General features: G+C 38.8%; 1 protein-coding gene across 1 annotated transcript in view; it reads left to right on the top strand.

Moving 5' to 3' along the window:
- The first annotated feature begins 12938 nt into the window (after positions 1–12938).
- Positions 12939–27085, top strand: part of LOC149232385 (uncharacterized) — an 87859-nt gene continuing 73712 nt past the window's right edge. Inside the window, exons 1-3 of the mRNA XM_089379398.1 lie at positions 12939–13728; positions 13900–15404; positions 15513–15709. Of these exons, the coding sequence (XP_089235524.1) occupies positions 13558–13728; positions 13900–15404; positions 15513–15709 (1873 nt within the window). The 5' untranslated portion in view covers positions 12939–13557. The remainder of the gene's footprint in view (positions 13729–13899; positions 15405–15512; positions 15710–27085) is intronic.

Raw genomic sequence — 27085 nt, 5'->3', positions numbered from 1 at the left:
TTACTTAAAACTTGCTTTTCAATGCATAAATGGATTCAACTCCCTTAAATTGGAACACTAAGATTATGCAAATTACATAGCTCAAATTTGTGATTTCAATGTATTCATCATAAATTTCAAGCAAATTTGATCAAAAATATAACTCGAAAAAAGCCCAAACATAACAAAGATAAACTATTACTTGTAATAATGATATTTGGTAATATAACAAGGGCTACATAGGAGCTAGTACCTGCCACTTAGCTTAAATATAACTTAATTGAAGTAAAAAAACATTAAAAACAAAATATTTCATCTCAAAAATAAAACAATTAATAAAATATTGTATTGTTGAATCACCAAAAATTAAGAAATATGATAACTAATATTATTTCTATTAACATATATACACTTTAATTTTTTTTCCGAAGAAGAGAATTCGTAATTTCCATTAATTTCAGAAAATTACATGCTGTAGATGCTGAAACGCATATGCTGTAGTGTGGATAAACCACTTACAAAACAATACTTCAAGAGAAGTATGCAGAAAAGCCCTCAGGCAGGGAAGCAATAAGAATGGATCTGTTAACCCCAACAGGAGTAAACCCCTACCCATCTCAAGCTATAATAAACAGAAAAAAACAAAAGCTCCTGGGGAAAGTGCAGAAAATTCGGAATGGCCGCCAAGACAAAGAGGAGAGGCACGAAATGGAAAGGAGCAGCCAAGGTAGCCACACCCCTCACCCCCTCAACTCTCCATCTGTCGAACGAAGAAGCCAGAGGAAGATACCGCCCATATATCCAAAGAAGCCATAAAAACCAACCAGGAACAACCATTGAAGAGACGGCACGAATCGGTGCAGAGACAAACTCCACGCCACAGATCCCTCAACGCATCCAATAACTGCCGAGGAAAGCCAGCAAAAAACCAAAAAAAGAAAACCACACCTCAGCAAGGGAACCCATCAGGGCTCAACCAGAGCAGAGGCGTTTCGGGTCCGGGGGCAGAGGCGGCTAGGGCAGCCACCTTGCCCCCATGAGGCCTAATAAAGCCTCGGCCCACTCACCATGGCTCAACACTTAACAAGGAAGGACCGCCAAAACAGAGTATCCGGGAATGAGCCGAAGTCTGCCGAAAACCAGTGGAGAATGGACGCACTCCGCCGCCGCCCAAGACAGAGCACAATGCGACGAAACTCTGTCTATGAAATAAGCAGAGCATGCACACCAACCCGGGGACGACAGACGAAAGATGATGTATCAGAGCCGCGCAGAGGAGAGCACGTTGCAAGGGTAGAGAACCGCCAGAGAGAAGGGAGCAGAGGCCGAAGTCGAAACCGCTCCACCGACTACCGGAACCGAAAACAGCAAAACCCCACCAAAAGCAACAACTCCCGGCACAGAACTATGCCGCACGACGAAGAGATGAGGCACCAAGCGAAGGTGTTAGGAGGGCGGTCCGGAAGCCTCAGCCGCGGCAAGCCCTGCCGCCGCAGGCGTGAAAGCGGCAGACCAGAGCCGAATAAACCCTAGCAGCAGCGGCGGAGCTCAGTAGCGGTCCTTCCAACATATATACACTTTAATATATATGTTTATTTTTATTATATATATTTATGTGTTTTATGTTTTATTAATATATATAACTTTTTATAATTAAATTTATTAAAATCTGATTTAAATTGAAAATATGGAGACATAAGAATGGAAATAAGAGAAAAAGGGAAAAAAAATCCAAATAAAAAGGAAATAAAACAAAAAACAAAAAACTAGTAACTAATAGAAATGGAAGTTACTAAGAAACCCATAAGAAGACCTCAACCAATCACCTTACAAATAATACATAATCAAAGACAAAATTGAATGCATGCCTACGGACAAGTATACTAATGATAAGTAGCAATTGAATTTTTTTCCATGCTTATTTGAAATTAGTTAGCTTATTTGGATTTGAGAACATACAATTAAATAACAATCTTCAATGAAATGGGGTAATCTTTGAATAATATATCTTTTTGCTTTATGATTTTTTATTTTTGATATAATAATTATTTTGGTCTATATTTTTAGATATTTATTATTATTATTCTGATATAATCTTTTTTTTAATTTGTTTTAAAAAATTTAGATTTTTTTTTTTATTAAAAAAATATTATTGTTTTGTTATGTTTTTCCTTAAATCATTAAATATGTTTTTGATTTGTTATTATTGAAATTTTATAATGTAATTCTTGTAGGAATTATAATTTTGTATTAATAAAATTGTTTTTTAATATATATATATATATATATATATATATATATATATATAATAATTATTATTATTGTAGTTTATGGTTTTCGGAGATGGTGATTGTTACGTTCATGAAATATCTGTACCTAAAAGAATCACTTGTTACTTTTGAATTGAATTAATATTGTTTTTTTTTTTTTTACAGAAACGGATAGAGGATATATTAGATACTTGGCTTTAATGCCAAAAAGCAGATTACAAAAGGTGAGTCTAATTCCACAAGTCCCGCACAACCATGCAAGGCCATGGCGTTTATGCTTAGCTCACATCTCTTTTTGCCTGCTACTATGTAATCTATTTCAGAAATTTTCCCAACTTTATGGGTACATACAAACTGATTTAACAAAAGGTAGTAAAACATGAGAACTATCTAAATTAAGGAATTGGTTCCCATGATTCCTGTCCTCCTCTGAGTAAGGCTCCAGCTGTAAGGAGGGCTACTTTGTTGGCTTCGATGTCCGCCTCCTTATTATTAGCTCTCAACACATGATAGAAATTCAACTTCTGGAAAGAGTCTCTAAGATCTGTTACTCTGAAAATCAGCCTTGCCAACCTTAGATCCGTTGGCTTAGAATGAGTCGTCATAATGTTAATTATTACTTGGGAGTTCCCAATTACATTTGCCTCCTTGATGTTCAACATTTTCATAATCTTGAGTCCTTGGAAAAGAGCCAAAGCCTCAGCTTGAATGCTAGAAGCTATGCCCAGGCCCCAGGCGAAACTATGTATCCTTATGCCATCGGGATTCAAAATGACGCCTCCAGCACCAGCTCTTCTAGGATTGGCCTTTGCTGCCCCATCAAAAAAGAGGGAGAATCTCTGCTGATTTGTGGCCCAATCCTTGAAGTCATTTGCTGAAAGTCTTATTTGCCAATCTTTGGGGAGGGAGATACTATTTGCACTATTTTGGAACTGGAGTTCGAGAGAGGAGCCCCAATTTAAATCTTGCTGGCTGAGATTTAAGTCATCTTTAATATCTCTCAGACTCTCTTTAAGCTGGCTTTTAATCTTAACTGCCACAAGCTTGGCCTCCTGTTCGTAGCTTCTAAAAATCCTTTTATTTCTCTCAAGCCAAACCTGCCAACAGATTATTTTAGGGAGAGCAGTCTAAGTAGCTCTGATAATTTTGTTTTTTGGGGGAGACCCAGGATACCTTTGCAGCCATTTAGTAAAAATATCGGGGATGGAGGAAGGCAACACGATGCTGGAACTCAGGGTTCCCAACAATTCTGTCCAAATCTGCAGAGTAAAGGTGCATTCAAGCATCAGATGAATTACACTTTCCTGGTTTACCTTACAAAGGCTGCACCTTGAAGGACCGTGAAAACCACATTTCTGGAGATTCTCATCTGTTAAGATTTTGGAGTGACATAGCAGCCAGTTGAAGAAGTCGATTTTAGGCAAGGTGGGATAATGCCATATCCCTTTCCAAGGCTCAGGGTTTGTGGCCACATGGGGGCGCTCACACAGCTTGGCATAACCTTGAGCAACAGTGTATCCACTAGTCTGCGTGCCCCATCCTCTTGTGTCCCTTTTTCGAGCCAGCAATGGAGACAGGCCGTGGAGCTTGGAAATCAGAATCTCGCGCTCCATAGATAGTTCTGGGGGAGTTTGAAGATTCCAGCCAGCCCAGTGTGAGTTTTGCCAAGCTGAAATGTCCCACAGAGTTCGCATTCCAGCCTCATTCATCCATCTACGCAGCGTTTGGAGTGAACGACAGTCTCCCAGTGGCTCGTTATTCAAAATTTTATCTGTCCAGAGGTTGATCCTTTTTCCATTACCGGGAACCCAGAAGGCATGATCTTTGATGAGAGAGCAGGCTTTGCTGCAAAGCTTCAGAAAGGGCGAATTTGGATGCATCTTAGGGTGATCTAGGCAGCGAGAACGCTGGCCTTTGAAGTATTTTTTCCAAAGAGCTAATTGCACCCAGCCAGGTTTAGGGGCAATAATTCTCTAGATTAATTTAGCTCCCATTGCTACATTATGGTGGCCAAGATTCTCGAAATTCAAGCCTCCTTCCAACAACCGTTTGGATATACATTCCCAGTTGACCAGCAGAATCTTTTTCTCATTCTGCTTGCCCCCCTTCCAAAATAATTTTCGAATGGTCTCCTCCATTTTTCTGAGAATACCAGTGGGAGTGAGAAGGACAGAAAAATGAAACAAGGGAAGGCTGGAGAGAACAAATTTAATAATGATAGACTTACCAGCAATGTTAAGCCAGGAATAACCCCAGGCAAGCAACTTGTTCTTGAATTTCTCCAATTGGGGGAGCCAATCTCTATTGTAAGATTTTTTGAGAAAACTCGAGAGGTCCAAATACTTGAAGGAAGTCCAATTTGAGGATGCTGCAAAACCAAAGGTTCTGGAAATGGAGTTGAGCAAGATGGAAGTGGTGTTCCAGCAATAGATATGGCATCTTCCTTTGTTTACACTGCTTCCCGATACCAAACAAAACTCATCCAAAGGTCTTTTAAATCTGGAGGCAATAAGCCCAAAAGCTGCTCTCAATAGCAGTGAGTCATCCGCAAAAAGGGCATGGTTAATGGTTTTCACACCTCTTGCAATACAGAGCCTAGCAATATCCTGATCTACTCTTTTTTTGTCTAGGTAAAAACTGAGAACAGAGGCTTGAAGAACAAATAAAATAGGTGAGAGAGGGCACCCCTGCCTGAGCCCTCTCGTGGCTTTGAAAAAATCTGCAGCTCTGCCATTTATTAATGGGGCAATCCAAGGCTCCGAGATGCAAGCTCGAATCCAATTTATAAATTTCTCACCAAATCCAAGCTTATGTAAGACTTTCAGCAGAAAACTATGCTTAACCCTATCAAAAGCATTTGTTAAATCAAGTCTGACAACCATACCTTTTTCATTGCAACTCAGGCTTGAATGGATTGCCTCCTGGACCATAATGAAGTTGTCCACAATCTGTCTACCTTGAATGAAACCTCCTTGGCTTTCCGGAATGATTTTGGGGAGGATGGGCTTCAGTCTGTTAGCGATGACTTTGGTGATCAATTTGTAACCTATATTACAAAGTGAAATCGGACGAAACCTGTTGAAGGAGTTGGCTCCCTTCTCTTTGGGGATGAGAGCAAGAAAAGTAGAGTTCGTGCTTCCTCCGATTTTCTGGCAAACTTGGGATTTTAGAACCATTTTGTAAAGATCCTTTTCCACAATGGACCAACAAATTTGGAGGAATCTGGCTGAGAATCCATCCGGCCCAGGGGCTTTGTCTGGGTTCATGGCAAATAAGGCAGCCTTGACTTCATTCTTGGTGACTTTAGCTTCAAGGAGGTGATTCATTTCAGCAGAAATCAGGGAGGGGATCTCGTCCATCATCTCTGAGTTTTGGTCCAGATTTATATCTTCGCTATACAGACTTTTAAAATGAAGAGAAGCTACTTTTTTGATGTTTGCATTATCCTTGTGAATGATGGTACCATCTTTGATTTCGGAAATGGAATTGGTACATTTCCTTGCCTGAGCTTGTTTGTGAAAGAAGGAAGAGTTCCTGTCCCCTGCTTTAAGCCAAAGACTGCGAGACTTAAGTCTCCAGTATTCTTCCTCAGCTAGACATGCCTTATGATAGTTTTGCTGAAACAGGGCTTCTTTATCTAGAATCTCTTTTGTTATGTCAGCTGTTTCGGCTTGGAGCTGATGGACTTCCAGCATGTGTTGGATTTTTTTCCTTTCATTGGCTGGATTTGGCAGAGATTTGGCCCAGCTTTTCAAAGCCCTTTTCACTCTTCTGAGCTTTTCTTCCCAGACGAAAAAGGGGGAGCCTTTGACCGGCTGCAACCAAGTGTCCTTAACTAATTGCATGAAGTCTGATTCCTTAGCCCAGAGCGGGCTAAATCTAAAAGGTATAGGTCCAAGGTCAAGCTGAAACACGAGTTCCAGCTTGATGGGTTTATGATCTGAAGTGCTGCATGGGAGAATATGCACTCTAGCCTCTAATCCAAGCAGAAGAAAAGAGCTTTGAATTAAGAATCTATCCAATCTAGCAGCAATGTGGCCAGGACCAATTCTTTTATTAGTCCAAGTGTACTTACCAGAGATTGGCTTGATGTCCAGCAGGTCCCAGTCCTGCATAAGGTCCTCTGCCCATTCCCTTGCTAGATCTCGAACAATGCTGCCTCCTCTCTTGTCTGCTGATAAGAGAGTGAGATTGAGATCTCCTGCTATGATGATATTCTCAAGATTAACTAGATCTGCTTGGGTTCTTATGGAGTCCCAGCAGGCCTTTTTTTCCACAGCGTTCATGGGGGTGTACACGTTGAAGAGACTGATTATCTCTTTTGAATCTATGTGCTGCAATTTTAAGAGCAGCCAGTGAGTATTGAGGGTTTCAGAGACGAATGTGAATTTGCTAGCATTCCAAAGAGTGCCCAACCCTCCGGAAGCCCCTCGGGCTGAGATTGCTTTCGCCTCACATTTGTTCCAGATTTTCTTACTTGCCTGAAGGAAGACAGAGTCTTCCAGTTTGGTCTCCTGGATGAGAAGTATGTCAGGAGTTTCTGTTCTTGTTAAACTTCTGATGGCTTCTTCTTTGATTCTGCTCCCCATACCTCTACAGTTCCAGGAGACTATCTTCATCATTTGTATTTTTGGTTGGCTCCTTTGGAGCCTTGGGACTGGTTTCTCGCCATCTTTGCTTTTGATGCTAGTAGCTTCTCAAGGCTTGTCTGGCTACCTTGAAGCTTATCCTTGAAAGTCTCCTGCTCTCTTTTTTCCTGATCTGATTTGCGGCCTCTTGTGGATCTCCTTATCGAAGCTTGGGATTCTCTTATTTCCCCTTCTTCCTCCGAGCACTCTGATTCATGCTCATCTTCCTCTACTTCGACAGTGTTTCCTTTGGAGCTCTCAACCATTGCCATATCTATTGCTGGAACACCACTTCCAGCTTGCTCAACTCCATTTCCAGGACCTTTGGGGATACCTTTAGAGGGAGGGGTTGATTTTTGATTTTCTGGTTCCTGAGATTCCTCTATTTGCGAGCTTAGAGGGGCGAATTTATTTTCTTGATCCATTCTGGGAGGGGGTTGCTAAGGGGGGGCCTGAGGACCTCTTCCATTTGGACCAACCTGCTTTTGGATTTTCCTAGTGCGCTTGACCTGGTTCCAACCTTCTTCTTTACCCTTATCTGGTTCCACATTGGTTGGGCATCCTCTGGCAAAGTGGCCGTAGACATGACATTTTCGGCATTTGAAAGGCAACTGCTCGTAATCCAGCTTCTGCAAATGGGTCCAGTTTCCTACTTTGATTTTGATGGCTTCTGGGAGACCCACCTCTAGGTCTACTTCTACGCAGATATGAGCACAGTCATATTGATCTTTGTTGTTTGCCCTATCTATGAATTTCCCAAGGGCATTTCCGATGTGTTTCAGCGAGTCCCAGTTCTAGCAATGGACTGGGAGATTAGGGAGTCTGACCCATACCGGGACAGCCAAGGGGACATCGACTGCAGGGTCGAAATCCGACGTCCATCTGTTGAGGTACAATCCCTGGGGGCCCATGAAATAGGGACCATTCTGAAAGATCAGATCCTTGTCTTCCTTTGAGGTGAATTCGAAGAGAAAAAAACCTTCATCCTAATAAGTAAGAGGTGATGCTGCACTTGATCAGAGGAGCCCAGTTCATGTTTACCAAGGACTCTGTGGTCTTAGGAGAAGGCCAAAGACCTATGAACTAGCCCACGAGAGCTTGCTCAGCTAAGGAAAGGGCGACTTGAATCAGGGTCTCTGGCAGCAAGGAGATTTCAGGAATGTCTTCCAGCCTCTTGTCAAACTTGGCTGCTTCACTCTTCTTCTTCTGCGGCAAGCCGACCAAGAGCCGAGACAAAGCTTCGGCAGATAAAGGCGGGCCTGCCTGGGGCAAGCTTGGAGCCTCCATGAGGGCGAGCCCGGCTTAATCGTCCCTCCCAGCAGAAGATGTGCGCTCTGAATCCGCAGAAAATCAAAAGGAACGCAGAGGAGGAGGGCAGAGGGTCCAAAGCCATGGGCTGCAGAGCAGCAAGGGCGCGAAGGTGCCGAGACGTAGCTAGGGTTCCATGGCTACTCCAGAGATCAATCACGATTTTAGGTAAATTTTAAATTTCCAGAGTTATCCTCGGAGACACAGAATTGGAGTGTTTGTTTGTATAGTGCGATCCTATGTGTCTGTATAGGAAGTCAGCTTTCCCCATGAATTGAATTAATATTGTTATTATCAATAAGGTGGATAATATTATTAGCAAATAAGGTGGATACTATTAATCTACAATATAAACAATTTTGTTGATTTAAAATAATTCTTATAAAATTTTAAGTAAGAAATGTTAGGTTTATTTTTGTGTTGTTTTAAATAATTGAAGATAAATAAAATTTCAAATTTATATTTTATTTTGGAATTTGGTTTTTAGAATTTTAATTTAATTATCAATATTATTAGGTGGATGATAGGTGTTTTAACCTCCACATAATATTCTATAATATTTTTATTAGTAGTCATTGATCAAAGGTTAATATTTATTTCAAATGTAGTTACATCATTTTTGAGCTTTTAATTAAATTGATTAATTAAAAAAATGTCATATGTACATGATATTGTTTTGTGGTCATGTGATATTAGTAAGTCATGGTATTGTAATAATACCCTATTTACAGATCAAAAATATCATTGGTAAAGTGGGAGTGAATCTTCATGGTTAAAAATCTTGTTACATGTTTTCTTAAATGGATATTTGTTTAACTCATATTATATATATCATAAAGAAAATTTTATATTTATATGCAATTCTGCATTTACATTATAGTAAATAAACCAGGTAGTACATAACTATATCTTCAGAAAATAATCTTGATCCATCTTTATCCAACAAAACTACAATTTTTTCCAGAGCGACTCCAAACTAGACAATAAACATGCAGTTTTGTAGGTATATACCTTACAAAACTGACGCACTAAAAAGCAAAATTTGCATATCATACTATAACTGATTAATAATGCAATCCTTCATAATTGTGCAATGTCAATCCATTTAGCTCTAAGGAATAGGAGAAGGCCTGATTTGGCCATTGATTTTTAAATCTCCCAATCTTAATTTACACCCTTCATTAGCACATAAGTCCGCATCTTTATTAAGATCATGGAGAACATGGAAATATGCTATTGAAGAGAACCCTTCCGCTACTTTCCTAATTATTTTCATAAGATTTTCTGATGTTTTTTCTCTGGGAGAGGATCCCTTCACCAAATGCTGAATAAATAGGGAGTCTCCCAAAACAATAAAAGAAAATATCTGACTTTCTTTGGATAACTGAATTCCCTAGTTAAAGGCATAAGCTTCAACTTGATTGTTTTTCATGCATCCTAAGCCCCATGAATACTTTGCAAGTTTAACTTTCTCGGGGCCATAGAGCACTCTTCCCCATCTTGCCACCCTAATAATTGCATGGAGAGACACATTCTACAATCCAATATGAAGGAGATGTATGATCTGTCTGTGCTTAACCTCAAATTGATACATGTCCCTCTTAAAACAAAAATAGAGGGCATAAGCTTCAACTTGGTCGTTTTTCATGCATCCTAAGTCCCATGAATACTTTGCAACTTAACTTTCTTTGGGCCATAGAGCACCCCTCCCCCTCTTGCCACCCCTAATAATTGCATGGAGAGGTGCATTTTATAACCCAATAGGAATGAGATGTATGATTCGGTCCATGTTCAACCCTTAGTTGATAGGTGCCCTCTTAAAATAAAAATAAAATATGCTTTAATTAAAAAACAACCCCCACTATAATAAAAACATAAATAAATATATATATTTTGTTAATTTTAATTAAAAGCATTATAAAACATGAAAATTTCCACATTCATTATGCCCTCTGGGTTGGTTGTTAATATTACACATCAACATGAAAGTGATGTGCTAAAAATATTTCACTCACTCTAAGTGCTATAAATAAAATATTTCTATTCCTACGTTAAGTATTATAATTTTATATGAACTTTAGAAAGATAAAATAATTAAAAGAAGTAATTAGAAATAAAATAATTTAAGAGTGAGATGTGTAATTCGTTCAATTCTTAATATAAAATTGATATGTAACATTTAAAAAATATTAACAATAATAAGAATATTCAATATGGGTCACAAATAAAATATTTCATTATGCAAGGTAAAGTAATATTTATGTGTGTTACTACTACTATCAAAGTAAATGCTATCTGACCAGATCATCATAGAAACAAAAAACATTACTTTTATCTAATCTACTTTCAGTCATCTTATGGTTCAATAGGAGTGGACTCCTTAGCACTCGACCTGGGCCCTTCATTCTGCAACAAGCTTTGAATTTGTTTCTCCATTCGGCCAAAACGAACATTTTGATGATATTGTTGCACCTGCACAACCTGAATGTCCCTTTGAATGTCCTTTAAGATTGACCCCTCTTGTCGTGTTTGCAGTAATTCTTCCAGGTCCCTGTTTGTTGTCATGGCCCTGGAAAGCAGGTTCTTCATCACCTAGTAAAGATGCACTGTCTGTCTAAACATCGTTTGCCGACCTTGAGCGTGTCCTGAGTCTATGAGCAAGGGATCCCATTTCTCCGTTGGAAGTGGTTCTACCACTGCCTTGGCGTTAAGCTTTGCCTCCCATGTTGAAATTATGGTCTTAACCTGTGCTGGTGTTCCTCCATGGTATGCATGCATGAGGTTCTCCATGTTTTCCTCTCTAGTTTTCCTGCCCCTCTTCCATTGGATCTTTTTGGTCGAGGCCACCGACGCTTTCTTTTTCTTGTCTGTCTGTTTGCAAGCATGGCGATCCCCTTTTCTTCCTGGCCCCGCTTCCACCTTCACCATTTTGCTTTCCCTTCTGAATTTCTCCCAGCCACCACCCCTCTCTAATTCTTTCATGCTCTCGGTGTAGGAGTGCCAGAGTTAGAAGGGGAGGAAAATTAAATAAACCTGTAAGAGTAGCATAATCATAAACATTATAACCAAACCATATTTCAATATTGGCCTTTAGCCATTCCATGCGAAGCAGCCTTATAGAATCTCAAATTCGGGTTTGAGGGAGACGACCCAAGTTCCCCCTAGTCCCTTCCCATCTTTTCTTCGTCCTCATTGTTCGCAACGGTAAGTGATACTCTACCCTCAACCACTTAATTCCCCCCTTGGCGCAGCCGACCCATTGGGTTCTAGGCATAGGCCCAACGACACCTAGGTTGACAGACAAGCAGGGTTTGGGGAATTCAAGAAAAGAAACGCGAGAGGTTTACTCTGTTCTAATTAAAATTGTAAGCTGGCCGAGGTTTGGATTCCCTGGTTCCTCCCTCCTACCCCTATGGTCATTGAAGCTACCCTGCGACTTGACTTTAACTGGATTGACAAAGAGAATGGTGAAGAACATACCCAGGACCCCCCTCGGTCAGTCATACAACCCTCTACCCTGCCATATCTCCAGTTCCAAAGGGGTTGCACTCGTAATGGCGGAATTACTAGCTGCACCGGGGTTCAAGTCACCCAATACCCAATTATTGCCCCTCTGCTCCACATGATTACTAGGAAGCCAAGCTCGGGCCGGTTGGTCGAGCTTTTCGAATTTGTGGTGCCCCAACACCCCTTTCCTAACTCCCTAGGTCTGGAGGTCTCCCAAGAACCAAACTAAGCCAAACTAGACAGACATGTATTCATTGCGAATCCCATACCCCCCTCTTACATTGTTGTATATTTAAAAATATATTAATTTATCAATTACAAAGAGGGATTAATTTTCTTGTCTTGCAAACATTTTTTTTAGGTTTTGCATTCTAAAAGAGATTTCCATATTAAGAAATTTGATCCTTCTCGTTTCATATAAAGAGATTTGGTCCTTCTGGTTTCATATAAAGAGATTTGGTCCTTCTCAGAGCTTGATAGATTCATGGTAAAAATAAATTTATACAAGTAATAATAATTAAGAAGATATGTGTGATCTATTTCGAAATTAGACTTCCAAAATTTCCATTTTTTAAAATATAAAAAATTATAAATGACTTAGATATTTTATTTATATATGCAATTCATCCCATGATATCAAGTGTTTTTAAGTTTGGAATCTCCACTTCTTAAAAATTTTTAGAGTTACAAAAGACACTTAAAACACCTTTATTGCTATCCATATTTATTAATAATTTAATTTATTAACATTTTTATTGTTATTTATCTTTATCTACCATTATAATTTTTTAAATAATATAAAATATATCATAAAATGAATATGTTCATACTTATGGTATTACCTGATTATCCCTAAACCTAATGTAAGCCCTTCCATATATTTTTTGGTCAAAGATACAGTAGTACTTACATTTCGCTTCAATCATCAAAATAGTATGATAGATAAAATATAAATTAAATAAATATATTCATACTTATCCATATTATATTTGTGAGTGGAGTTATATAAATTAAATATATGAGTGTAGTCTTATATTATATTATATTATAAAATAAAATAAATTATATATATATATATATATATTTTGAAAATATCAAATTAAAACCCAAATTCCCCAAGTCCATTTTCCATTATGACGATTTGACCGAAGTACTGACATGTATATACAGATTTGGGTCCTCTTCAGGATTTCAACTCTGAAAACCCCGTCCACCAATCATTTGTTCGTCAAGTGCCCATTCCTCCTCTTATTTCTGTCAGCGATGGGAGCATTTGTTCGTCAAGTGCCTATTCCTCCTCTTATTTCCGTCAGCGTTCCCATCGGCCAATGTCCCTAGGCGTTTCCATGCCCCGTTTCGTGATATGCCAGTTACATTTATGCGAAGTAGGTAGTACGTGCAGATTGGGTTTCCACTCGTTCGACACATCTAGCAGAAGTACCGAATTCCTGTCAACAGACAGACTTTTCAACCAAAATTACCCGTCCAAATCGGGAGGTCAAATTCCTATTGGGTCCGGTTGTTTGCTTTCCGGCAATAGATTCCAACGCGAAAGGTACACAACACTACTTCGTTCATGGTTCAACCGCATCATAATTTCATCATGCTTCGCCTCCGAATCGAGTCCGATCATCAAAAATTAAAGATTCACGCTGGATCGATCAAGAGCATGATATATTTTTGCTGGAGTCTGGCAAGGGTGTTCTTTTTTTGTGTTTGCTGGATTCCGGCGAGGTCTGCCAAGAAAGGGTTGTTTTGCAAACAAAGAGTTTCAGTTCTGGATTCGGTGCAGAACCTTTTATTGATTCTCGCAGCATTTCGATTTATTTATGGTGAATTGACATTTCATTAGGGCATCACAGGGAATGGATGTCCACAGGCTTAACGTAGGATTTCTGCGGTTCCTACTGCCTTTTTCTCTTTTGCTAATCTCAGCTTCATCGGACGCTAAAGAATTCATAGGTTCGGTATCCGAAGACAACTCATGGGATGAAAGTAGTGCCCAATTCGGAAATCAGAAGAGAATAATTGATCAGGTGAGTACCCTGCCTTTTGCATATTTGTGTCAATTTCACGTTTTTATTTCGAATTGTAACGAGTAGCTAATTCGGGGATTCGGATTTGGGTTAGTGTTTGGATTGTGTTTTATGATTTATTATTTGCCTAGAAGCTCCTGGTATTGAATATGCGACCATTTGTTGACACAGAGAATTGTCGAGGCTTCCAGCCCATCATCATCATTGACAACAGTTTTGCCTTCAGACCAATGTTCATCCATTGTTTCACATATTTCCGATTCGCCTCCTCTTGAACAATTAGGCAAGAAAAGTGACAAATCTAACGCAGTTGTTACAGCTGTCATTATTACTGCAATATCCACTCTTGCACTCGCTGGAGTGTTTTCTAACTTGTACAAAAAGTTTGCTACTGGTAGGCATAGGTCGAATGAGCAAGACGTTGATAGGCATCTTCTAACTTCAAGCATAGACAGCGCATCAGTTAATCATTCTTGTAGTGAATTGAATGTGCCAAAATACACTGGAAACTCACATAAAGTATCTTCTTCGGAAACAGGGAGAGCAGAAGGTATGCAATTGCCTTCCTTGAATCGGGGGAAGCATCGAACTTTATCGCTTCCTTCAGACCTTAGGAAATGTGTAGAGATTCTTGATATTCAACGTCTTACTTCTTTACCCAAAACGCAGCCTTCTCCTGTTGAGTTGTCTGACAGGATCTCTTTCAACTCACGTAGCTGCAGCCCCACATCTTTACGCACCATTCAAAATCTGTATACATCTGCATCCAAAAGAGACATCTCTTTGACGCAACCAACCCAGGAGATTTTGCAAATACCTTCAACATTTGCAGATTCTCCATTGTCACTTCCTGCATCACAGAATACTTCATCGCAATCGATAATACCGGCTGATTATTCCCATCATTGTTTTCAGTCTATTCCTTCTCAACTCTCTCCATCGTGTGAACCACCACTGTCATCGCCACCGATAAATAAATCCCTACCTCCTCTTACACCACCACCACCACCACCAATAAAAAAATCCCTACCGTCTCCTCCACCATCACTGTCACCTCCACCAATTAATAAAAATGCAACTCCTCCTCCTCCACCACCACCAACACCACCAATAAAAAAATCCCCACCTTCTCCTCCACAATCACCAACACCGCCAATAAAAAAATCCTCACCTCCTCCTCCTCCACCTCCATCACCACCACCACCACCACCAATAAAAAACTCCCTACCTCCTCCACCACCACCACCACCACCACTAAAAGTATCCCCACCTTGTCCTCCACCACGACCACCACCACCACCCATAATAAAATCCCTACCTCCTCCTCCACCACCACCACCAATAAAAAATTCCCCACCTCCTCCACCACCACCAATTAAAAAATCTCCACCTCCTCCACCACCGACATACATATCCTCACCAACTATACCACTCACATCTGCCAATGGCAAGTCTATTGTACCGATGCCACCTCCTACACCATATTCAAAGGCAGGCCAAACAACTCGATCTGTTGCCCAGAGTTCTAATGGGACTGGAGTTTCTGCAGGGCAATTGAATGCAGTAGGGAAAGATGGAAATCTGTGGCCCAAGCTGAAGCCTTTTCACTGGGAGAAAGTTAAGGTGAAAGATGATCATTCTATGGTTTGGGAGAAGTTAAGAGAAGGATCCTTTGAGTAAGATTTTTTTGCTGTATCGTTAAGCGTTTTTTTGCTAAATAAAGTATATTAATTTGCAAAGAGAGCTGATGTTCATTGTTAATTCTAGTAAATTGGCATGGGCAGATTGAATGAAGAAATGATTAGGACTCTCTTTGGTGAAAATTCCACAAATACAGCGAAATCTGGAGTTGCTAAACAGTCAGTTATTCCTCCTAGCCGGAACCTGCACCTTTTGGACCCCAAAAAATCTCAAAACTTGGCCATACTTTTGCGGGCATTGAATGTCACCAAAGAGGAAGCCTTTGACGCACTATTGGAAGGTAAGCTACTTCGCTGCATAATTATGAATTACGTTTTCTTGATTTTAGTGATTGTCGTAATTTCTTTATACTAAATGAATCATACCCTATTAGGAGAGGAGTGAAAGAGTAAATTATGTATTTCTAGTTTTGATCAATGTTTAGTGATTAGCATCTGTCAAGCCAACATATGGTATGTATTTCTAGGATCGCCACTCTTTAACGATTCACATCTACCAACAGATGGTCTAGAACTCAAGCCTCATGGATTCTTCACTTGCATGGAAAGCTTGTCTCGTCAAGTCTTTGTTGCTTGGTTGAAGTAGGGAAACAATAGAAGTACATACTGTAGTCTGTAATCTCAATAGGTTAAGATGGAAATTGAATTTATTTCAGAACATCTACAAAGAGAGATAAGTTTCTATTTGCACTGAGAGAAGTGAGGTGTAGTGGCAGGCCAAGGCAGGAGAGATATTCATGTATTTAGATATGTCGGTAACGGTAACAAAACAAAATGGAATAAGTTTTATGTCTAATGTCTAATGTTGAGTCACTAAGTTACAATTTTGACATTGTCAAGTAAGTCAGAGTCACAGAGACATTGTCTGAGCTATAGTTGATGGGCTGATTGAAGAGGTGGCCAACACATGACATGTGCTGAATGACACTGACTGTTGTCAATGATTATTGACTAATGGCGACTAACATCTATCACAGACTCCAACAAAAGGGAGTGCAAAGATAGACTCCCAAAGTGGATATTCTGGGGTGTAGGTGCTGTACAATTGCCAATGGAGATCATTTATTGTATCTATTTCCATTGTTTGGGCTTATAATGAAATTATTTCAAGGGCACATCATTGCACTCTGAAAATTCTGTCTCTCTATCTTTATGTGCTACTCAATTGCTTATGTTTAACTGTTAACAACACATTGTTAATGTAACTTTAGACTCCTAGAAAAGGGAGCGCAATGATAGATTCCCAGTGCAGATTTTTGTTGGTGCAAATGTTCTACAGTTGCAGTAATGCACGTTGTTGACAATGGAATCATTTACGATTATTACCTCCATTATTTGCAGTGTTCCATAGAGTTGCGCCCCCCAGGGTGGAGGCTGCACCCCCCCACATTTCCCATGCTCCTGGGATGGGGGGAGTGCATGGGGAAATGCAGGGGAAAACATTTCCCTAGTGTGAGGGATGCTCGCTTTTAGGCATTCCCCCTATCAAAAGGGGTGCTTCTAGGAAGCCCGAGAAACTCAGCAAAGTGAGGAGAAATTGGATATTTGGGAATATTGGTGTGGTCCACTGCTTATAGCAAGGAAATGACCTATTGTATTTGTGGGTGGATTTCTGTTGGATATGCTTGCGAAGGTTGCACATTTTGTGGATGTTAATGCTGGCTGTAGAGAACAATGTGGTTGAATGCTTTAAAGGGAGAATTTTGGTATTTGCAATTGGGAATTGTGGTTAGTCATAGCAAAAGGGATTGTACAGCTCTTATTGACTAGAAGCAGAAGGATGAGAAAGCCATATCTATATTAGATCTTGAACATGGATGATGTTGTTTTGCCTCTATAACATCAAGATGGAAAAGGAGGTTTGGGGGCCTCTTATGCTAATAGATGAAAGGAAAAACCTGGCAAGTCAATGATCCTCGTGACACTAACAGATGGAATGCTGGTGATGGCTTAGATGATGATATGAAGGAGGCTGAACCTATAGTTTTAAAAACCGGAACCAGGTTTTGAACCAACCACCTATCTAACCAGGATTTGAATCAGAACTAGATCAAATAGGATCGAACCGGAGTCAATAAACCAAAATTGAAAAAAATACATAAAACAATTAATTTTTAATGAAAAAATATTTTAAAGATTCCAAACCATTAGAGACAAAATATGCAAACTCTGCTCTTCTATGTACCATGTAAGGGTGCATATATAAAAATGGCACCACATATCATCAACAAAATACATAAGCAATGAGGCTCTAAATGGCTTGTAGAGTCCAAAAACAATGCTACAACTCAAGCTACTAGGCCACTAGCCTACTACAAATCACTGATCAACATGATCACTCATCAAACTCAGGCTTTCACTTTAACTTGATTGCTTGATAATAACTCATCAAGTTTCCCTATAATTAGTGAGTGCTACACAACTAGCAAGACTTGGTGAGGATGGTCAATTTAACCAGCACTAGGTTAAGCCAAGTTGACTTGCCAAGTTCTAGCAAGTGTTGGTGAGTTTTCTAACTATGAGACATATTTATTCGAACTTACATAGACACATCAAACATAAATAGTATAGCTGGTAGATTGTAATGGTTCAAGCTGAAAGAATAAGAACTAAATAACAGAATAATTCCTAGAGTTTGGTACAACTTATTCGTCTTGTGGAGTATGAATAATGGGGGTAAAGGTCAAACTATTGCCATAATTAATGTTTCCCCTTCTATAGACACAAGTTACCTATTTGTCTGTAAATAATTCAATAATTGCATCAATATTGTTGGAAATGTAAGTAGTTTTGGTCTTTATAATTGTTGTTGTACTCATTTCAATATGCATATCGTATGTAACAAACAAAATATGAAAGAAAAGTTATTATTTTAAAGCATGGGTTTCATGCTTCTTATTGATGGTCTTCTACGTAAAATCATGTTCTTCATGCTTCTAGGGTTTGCTAGGTCATAAGATTTATTGTCACGAGTCAAGAGAGTCAACATCATGTTTATAAGACCCTTCTGGGCAATATGTAACTTGTAAAATAATTTATTTTGAGTCTAGAAGGTCCTGGAAACCTCCAAAGTACAAGTCGGCCTTGGCAGCTTCAAGTAGGCCTAAAGGAGGGAATTCGATCCCTTGGAAAAGCTATAAATACAGGCAACGTCGACCTCATTTGACACACTCACTCATACTAGTTCGATCTCTCAAGAAGAATGTTATGAATAAAAAATATATAAAATAATACAAATAATAAATAATGATTAATTAACTAGTAATTAAGTAAGAGGTATGCCCCTAAGGACATGACCTTTGGTGAAAAGGTATCTGCCTAGGTATATAAGCATGCCTTCACCCTCATTGTAATCATCTCATCAATTCTTTATATAATATTCAATATACAATTACTTGTCCTACAATGGATGTTCTTGTCTTCAAAGTATTATGAAGATTATTGCTGCAGATACGAACTTTGTTCGTTACAAAGAAGTTTGATATGAAGCTAGAAGAGGCAAGAAAGGAAGAGCGAAGGTCTAGAAGGCAAGGAGAATCCAAGAAGAAGGAAGAAAGTCCATTTTTGGGCTCTTTCTCTCTCACATGTGTGAAATCTAGGGTTTCTGTAGCTTCCAGGAAGGCTAGACAAATAAAGTTTACTAGCAATTTCTTTGGTTAAGGAAAATTTGAATTAATAGCTGCCATACTGCATTTTCCAACATGGTATCAGAGCTAAGGTGAACAAGAGAAGGCAGTTGAGAAGATTATCTTATGGACACAAAGAAGGATTTACCAACGGAAATCTCTTGCAGAAGGATCAAGACTACATCAAATTCTCATAAAAAAAATATTGCAAGAAGATTGTTGGTCTCTCTTAAAGGAGATCTATTTAAAGGCTTATCGGAAGACATCTTTGAAGGAAACATCAAGGAATCTTGGTATCATTCATCACTCTTTGAAGCTATTGCTGAAGGTATCCTAGAAGACATCTTTCTAAGACATCATTGAAGTCTCTTTGAAGATCTTGAAAGCCTCAAGATAGTTGGAGACATCATCAGAGAAGGGAAGACTCTTGATTGACAAGTAACATATTGTTACTCTATGTCTGAATCTCATTGACTCAAAAAATTTCCTAGCATGGAAGAAAAGGATTGCTGTGGCACTTACTGAACATGATTAATGGAATATGTTCTCGGTGAAATTATTGAACCTAGCAAAGACAAGACTCAAGAACTAGCAAAATACAAGAAAGGAGAAGTAAGGGCACAAAGGATAATTGTTGAATCCATTAAGGATCATCTTGTTCCATTTGTTGCTAATTTGAAGACTTTTAAGTCTATGTATGACAAGCTAGTAAATTTGTACTCTATAAGTTCATCAGAACAAAAGATGTCTTTGAGAAATAAACTATATAAAATGAAGAAATCGAAGGATGAGGACATGGCATCCTTTTTGATGAAGATTTCTCAAATAAGAGATCAGTTGCAAGGGCTTGGGGAGATAATTTCTGATTCTGAAATGACCATTTGTGTACTAAGTGAATTGCCACTAGAATGGAGCAGTTTTGCAACTAGCATTTACTCTAAGAAATGTTAATTTGTGGCAGCTAGGGAGAAATTCCCTAGACTCACTTGACTTAGAAATATTATTATTAAAGTGAATTTAAAGTCAACTTAAATCATTTGGAGGGAAAAGTGTTGATCGAAATTTAAATTTTAAATCCTAACTCATGGTTAGCTTCAAACTTATGTCGACTCCTTCCAAGGGTTGGCATTGACTATAAATACCCTGTTGGGTTAATTCAAATGGCAACTTTTTTTCGTGTGGAAAATTATCTGAGAACTTCGCATGGCATTTTAGAACATAACTTCGCATAACACTGAGAGTTATTTTCTCATAACATTGGTATCTCTTTCTCCCATGGCATTCACAAGGCACATTGTGACATTACAATACCTCTATTCTTCGCATGGCTGGGGTATCACGATTATGGTTCATGCTCTCGCTCTTGTGATTACTCTCCTCGACAGCTCTGTATATGGCAATGGCATCATTGTGGCATCACTGTTTTATGTATGGTCTCTTGGTTATATTATGACACCTTTGTATATGGCAATGGCATCGTTGTGGCATCGCTGGTAGTCTCTTAGTTATATGACACCTTTGTATATGGCAATGGCATCGTTGTGGTATGGCATCTCTGTAATGGCTATAGTCTCTTGTAGTATTAGCATCACATCCACTAACATAACTCTGTTGGCATCGCACTTTCTTCACAATCCTGGTATCGCATTCTCTACAGTCCTGCCATCACAGTCTTGGCATTGCATTGCAGTCTTGGCATGGCATTGTAATACAATCTTGGGATCACAGTATATATATATATATATATATATATATATATATATATATATATATGATATGACAATGACATCACACATTGTTTCACGGTACGACACTCTCACGGTATGGCACTCACATCACTCTCACTGTACATGCATCGCATAGCCTCATGGCATCGCACAATCTCATGGTATGGTCTCTCTATACATGGCATCACACTATCTCATGGTATGGTCTCTTTGTACATGGCATCACACAGTCTCATATGTTATGGTTTCTTTGTATATGGCATCGCACAGTCTCATATGATATGGTCACGTTGTCTCATATGGTATGGTCTCTCTATATATGGCACCATAACTAGCATCACATCACCATCACATATATGTCATCCCAATGTTACAACACACATGGAATCACAGTTACAGTAGTTTGGCATTACACATCATTGGTATCACAATTTTATGTATGTGGTAGCGTTGCATTTCATGATGAAGTTATAGATGTATTATCGATACAACTTGTTCACAAACGAAGTTGTGAACAAGCCTTATGATATTTGTACCTTGTACCTCTCTATTGAACTTTCGATGACAATCTAATAGAAGAAGAAGAACTTGGATGGGTTTTCCCCTTTGTGGGGTTTTGCCCTGGTCTCTGACCAAAATCTTGGTGTCCCTTGTGCATGATTTTCTTCTTGTGTTCCTTTATTCTGCTGCAATGTTGAAGTTATTGTTCTTTCTATATAATTGCTAATAATGTTTAATGTTATGGGGTGAATTCAATGGTGAATAATGATGTAAATGCAATTATCAAAGCAAAGAACAATGAAGCCCTTAGAAAATTAACAAGAAAGACAACTCCTTTTGATGAGTTTTGGGCTTAATGCATTTTGGAAGAAACTAGGATCAAGGCAAAAGATGACATCGAATCAAATGAACAATTTCAAGTCTTTATTGCAAGGACCAAGAAGTTGAAGAAGGGAAAGTTTGGAAAGTCCAAGAAGAAGCCTGATATGTAAAGGTTTCAATGCTTTGGATGCAATGAATATGGACACTTTAAGAGGGATTGTCCAAACAAACAGAACAATAAAAGAAAGGAAAGAAGCGAAACTCACATAGCTGAAGAAATGGGAGAACTTGAGAAGAAGTCGAAGAAAGAAGATATCAAATATCTTTACTATTGAAGAAGGCATCCTCTCTGTCAGGTTCTTTGTGAAGTTGATCTTTCCTTTAGGATAGCATGCATTGTTGTTTACTCTAGAAGAGTTTTGATTTTGTATGGCATCATAGATAGAAGCATGTGATAGTAGCATATTTAGAGTCTACTTGATTGAGTTGCTTTGTAGGAATCATCTAGTCTTTAAAATTGGACCATTTTGCATATTATTGTTCATCCAGGCATTCTCTAATATTATGTTAGAGGTAGTCATTTTGCTAAGGTGGATCATCATGATCCTGTAAGAACCATCATTTTGGAAGGTTCTTGGAAAAAGTATTATGACAAGGTTAGTATACATTCCATATAGTATGGAAACAATACTCTTAAAGGATGAAGGAATGCAATTGGTCAAGTTGCAAGCTCATTTTAAGATATATAGCTAGATGATTGAATGAAAGCGTAAAAATGCATATTTGAGGTAACTCTTGGGTGGGATTCATGCGTACAAAATCCTGTAAAAGAAGTTGGTCATAAAATATGCTTCCATAAAGTTATATTCATTTTAAGATATATAGCTAGATGATTGAATGAAAGCATAAAAATGCATATTTGAAGTAACTCTTGGGTAGGATTCATCCGTACAAAATCCTGTAAAAGAAGTTGGTCATAACTATGCTTCCATAAGGTTATATGATGCTTAAAAGAAGAATTTGACTTACTCTAGAATGAATAAAGGATCAAGACTTTCTCTCTAGATTATATAGAATAGTGATCAACATTTAGTATAGCCTCTGGAAGAAAATTGTAACTTGGTAATCAAGTTCGGTCCTTGGGCACTTTGATGCATGAAGGAAGGTTCGTGTGGAGATTGACCATGAGGATGTTGATGTTTTGATGAGAAAGCCATCATGATGAGGCAAGTCTAATATTTTTGCTATTGGTTATCTGGTTAACATATTGTTTTGCTACCTGAAAAGATATTGTAGAAATATATGAAGAATGTTGAGGTAGCTCAATCTATGATACTTGGCAATTATGAATTCAAGGAATGTTCATCTTGAAAGGTAGCAGTAGATAACCTGAAGGTCAAGCTCGTACAAAAGAGATCACTTTCATAAGGAAGCTATGAATAGCTTGAACTTTGGTAAGGATCAATATGATGCCTTCATTGTTGATGACAAGATGAAAGTGATGACTTGGACCCCATCATTGAAGGAAACAGATGGCTCCATGATACTCGGGAAGAAAGAAAGCTCGATATAATGAAATGAGAAGGAAAGAGGGAGCCATGCAACTATACTCTTATGGAAACAAAGATATAGAGCTTGAGGTTATGATTTCCCAATTGAAAGGAATTCATGCATCTCCTCTAGATTTGAGAGGGAGTAAAGGAGTCTTCTTGAATAGGAGCAAGGATCTATAATCTGATCAAAAGGAGAATAGGGATGTTCTCTCTGGTTGAGAGGGAGTGATGATGGAGATCACATGTGCAAACTCTTCTTCATGTGTCATGCACTTGACCAAGAATAACAGTCGTAAGTCGAAGTGAAGGCCATGGATAGAGAATGGTGGAGGATTGGATAAACATTATGGTTTCCTTGAGGATAGATCATCCAAGAAAGGTGTTAATTTTTGGGTTAATATGTTTTTTGCTTAGGTTAGTTGCTTCATTAATCCATTAGCCCATTATTAATTCCATTAATCCATTAGCAATCACATTAAACATTATCATATGATAGTAATTGATGAAAGAACATCAAACATAAATGCAGAAGACAAGCCAAGACAAGAGGACACCATGATTTAGGCTTAAAGCCAGGGCAAAACCCCACAAGGGGGAAAACCCACAGATCTTTTCTTCTTGATAATATCAAATGTTAGAGAGAAATCCGTAAGTACAATGATACATTAGTCAAAGTCAATAGATTGACTTGCCATAGATGATCCCAATCCACTGTCCAAAAGTCAAAGTCACATTTGCAGAAGTCAACAACAGTCAAAGCTGGTCTAACCAGTCAACGGTTAACAACCCAGTCAAATCAACCCAATCTATTTGGTCAAAGGAGAGAAATTTGCTCTCTCTAGGCAGCGAAAATGCAGTCAATGCAACCTTCAAAAGTCTGGTCAAAACTCGGTCAACAGTCTGCAGTTAAACCTGCGGTCAACACAGGTCAAACACCTCTGTTTGCTTCGGTTCCTGTGCCAACAAGTGCAGCCTATCTAGCATAGTAATAATCCATCAAAATTGCAGTCAAACAGTTGGTCAAAGTCCCTGGTCAATGTTGCTCTGTTTATTGGAAAAGTCAACTGTAGAAATTGCAGAAAAATCACAGAAATCACAAGAAATTCGTCTTCCAAAAATTCGCACGTGCAGGAGGGAGGGAGATAGCTGCCCAAAGAAAGTCGAATCCATCATGAGAGGAAAGAGAAAATTGTTAAAATTTGGGTACCAGAGGACAAGTGGTTCCCTAAGACTTTGATCTTTGGCCTAGGGAAAAGTGTCCAAATTTATTTTTTACTTTTCTCTTAAAGTGACTTTATAAGTGGTAAAGTCAATTTAATTTAAAAGTGACTTTATAAGTGGTAAAGTTACATTCTAATTTAGAAGTGATTTTATAAATGGTAAAGTTACATTCTAATTTAAAGGTGACTTTATTAAAGACAATGAAGAATTAGAAAGTGAAAAAGTGACTATGGAAATAAAAGGCTAAGTGGGTTTTTATTTAAGTGGGTGAGTTAAAAAATAGAAAGTGAGAATTAAATGCACATTTATTCTCATCCCTAGATCTAAATGAATCTCAACCATTAGATCTTAGGGTAACCCAAAAGGTCATTTAGAGAATAAAAGGAGAAGAGAAGAGGAAAAGATCAATTCATTCTTTCATGAGCATTTGAGAGAAAGAGAAGAGAGAGCAAGGAGAAAATTTCTTAGCAGTGAGGAAGTGAAGGAGAGCAGCAAGAAGATATTTCAGCAAATTTGGGCAACAACATTTATTGGCACACATCCCAAAGAAAAATCGTACAACAAGAGAAAGACACAAATATCGAGGAAGAGGGTCAGCACAAAAATTGAGGAAGAGGGACAATAGCAAGGGCACGAGTTTTGAGGCAGATTTGGGCATGAATTTTGAAGTAGTCGTACTGCTGAAATCCGTATGGTCTGTACAACAAGTTCTGGGCACATTTTTCGAGGTAGACAATACAACATTTAATGTTGTTTTATTGCTGGAAAAATTTCTGTTTTGGCTGTTTGCTGATTGGCACGATTTTTGAGGCGGAGTTCAAGCATGAAAATCGAGATAAGTTGTACTTTGCGGTTGCTGGAATTTTTACTGTGTATTTCAGTTTCTCTGTAAAAGCATTTTTAGAAATAAAGAAAAGCTCTCAAACTAGTCTTCCCCAAGAGTTGTAGGGGGTTTTTCCAGGGTCACATTGACCAAAAATCATTGTGTTATTTTCTGTGTGTGGCTGTCATAATTTTGTTGTGTTTTATTTCTGCAATTTCAGCAGTTGTGAAAGCTCTAAATTTGTGTTTTTAGAAAAATATTGTCATTTCCAGATTTTAGAATTTTTATCTTGCTTGGATTTAAAACTAAATGCATTGGAGTGATAAGGAAAACTGATAACCAGGGTGGGGGTTGAAGTTTCTTCATGGTATCAGAGCTTGGTTGGCTAAAAAGCGCAGTTTGGGACAACAAAGTGAAAATTAAAGCAAACTGATTTTTACACAGAAAATAGAAACCTTTACCATAGATTTGAAAATTCAGTTTGGTAGGACAGTGAAACATGTCTTTGGATTTGAGAGTTGAAGATAGGTTGGATGGGCAGAACAACTACAATGCATGGAAGGAGAGAATCCAGAGCATTTTTGAGGAAGCAAAAGTCTAGGGCATTATGGTAAATACCACACAGAACCCAGTAGTAGTACTTGCTGACCCTGTACAATTGGCAGAGTTTAACAAAAAGAATGTTAAGGCAAAAAGATTGATTTTGGAAGGAATCAAAGACCATGTCATTCCTCATGTGAGAGGAAAGACTTATGCACATGAGATGTGGACAACCTTGACCAGTGTTTACCAAAGCTCAAATGAAAACAGAAAAATGGTCCTAAAGGAGAAACTGAAGGCCATTAAAATGGCTAAGACTGACAGTGCTACAACATACCTCACAAAGATCACTTCAGTGAGAGATGAGTTGGCAGCCGTAGGTGAGATCATTGCACCCACTGAGTTGGTGAGAATTGCTTTGAATGGTCTTCCCAAGACTTGGGAGAATTTTGTGGATGGCATTGTTGCACGGGAAAACCTTCCTGATTGGGAGAGGTTGTGGGATGATTGCATTCAGAATGAGATCAGAAAGAACCATCTTGGGGCAACCAAATAGGTGGAGGAGGATGACAATGTGGCATTGTTAGCAAGAGGCAAGAAGGGCAGAGCAAAGAAGCAAGCTTCCAACAGTGGAGGCAAAGGCAAAGGTAAAGGCAAGCAACAAAACAAGGAGAAGGACTATTCCAAAGTCAAATGTTGGAATTGTCAAAAGTTGGGACACTATGCTGTTGTGTGTCCGGAGAAGAAGAACAAGAAAGGGAAAGACAAACCCATGGCAGCTTCTGCAGAGATAGAGAGCTTCTCAAAGAACTTTGATCAAGAGTTTGGGTTCATAGCTTGTGAGGCCACTAATGCAGGATCACCTGCCATACAAGTTCAAAGGGAGTGTGCATTCCCCGCTACTAGCAGAGCATCTTCTAGCATTTGGTATGTGGACAGTGGCGCTTTGCGCCACATGACAGGAGTCAGAGAGTACTTCTTAGAGCTTTCAGAGGATGATACTGATATAGAGGTAGTACTTGGTGATGATATCATTGTTAGAGCAGTCGGTGTGGGGACATTGACATTTGATAGGGGAACCAAACCTCCCTTGAAAGTGTCAGATGTTCTATATTTGCCTGGAATGAAGAAGAACCTGATATCCGTCTCAGCACTTGAGGACAGAGGGTATGATGTGTTGTTCAGGAGAAGGCAGGTGGTTATATATCCTAGGGGAACTCCAAATTCTTCAACTAGAGAGATTGGTGTGCGCCATGCCAGGGTGTACAAGTTCTCATTCCAGCCCCTGATGACATTGAGTAGCAACACCCGAGACAGGACTGACAACAGATCTAACAGTTCATTG

The sequence above is a fragment of the Pinus tabuliformis genome, chromosome J, assembly GCF_031772625.1.
Source record: "Pinus tabuliformis cultivar Carrire ecotype Pingquan chromosome J, CPIR1, whole genome shotgun sequence".
NCBI lineage: Eukaryota > Viridiplantae > Streptophyta > Pinopsida > Pinales > Pinaceae > Pinus > Pinus tabuliformis.
This window is presented reverse-complemented; position numbering and strand designations above follow the sequence as displayed.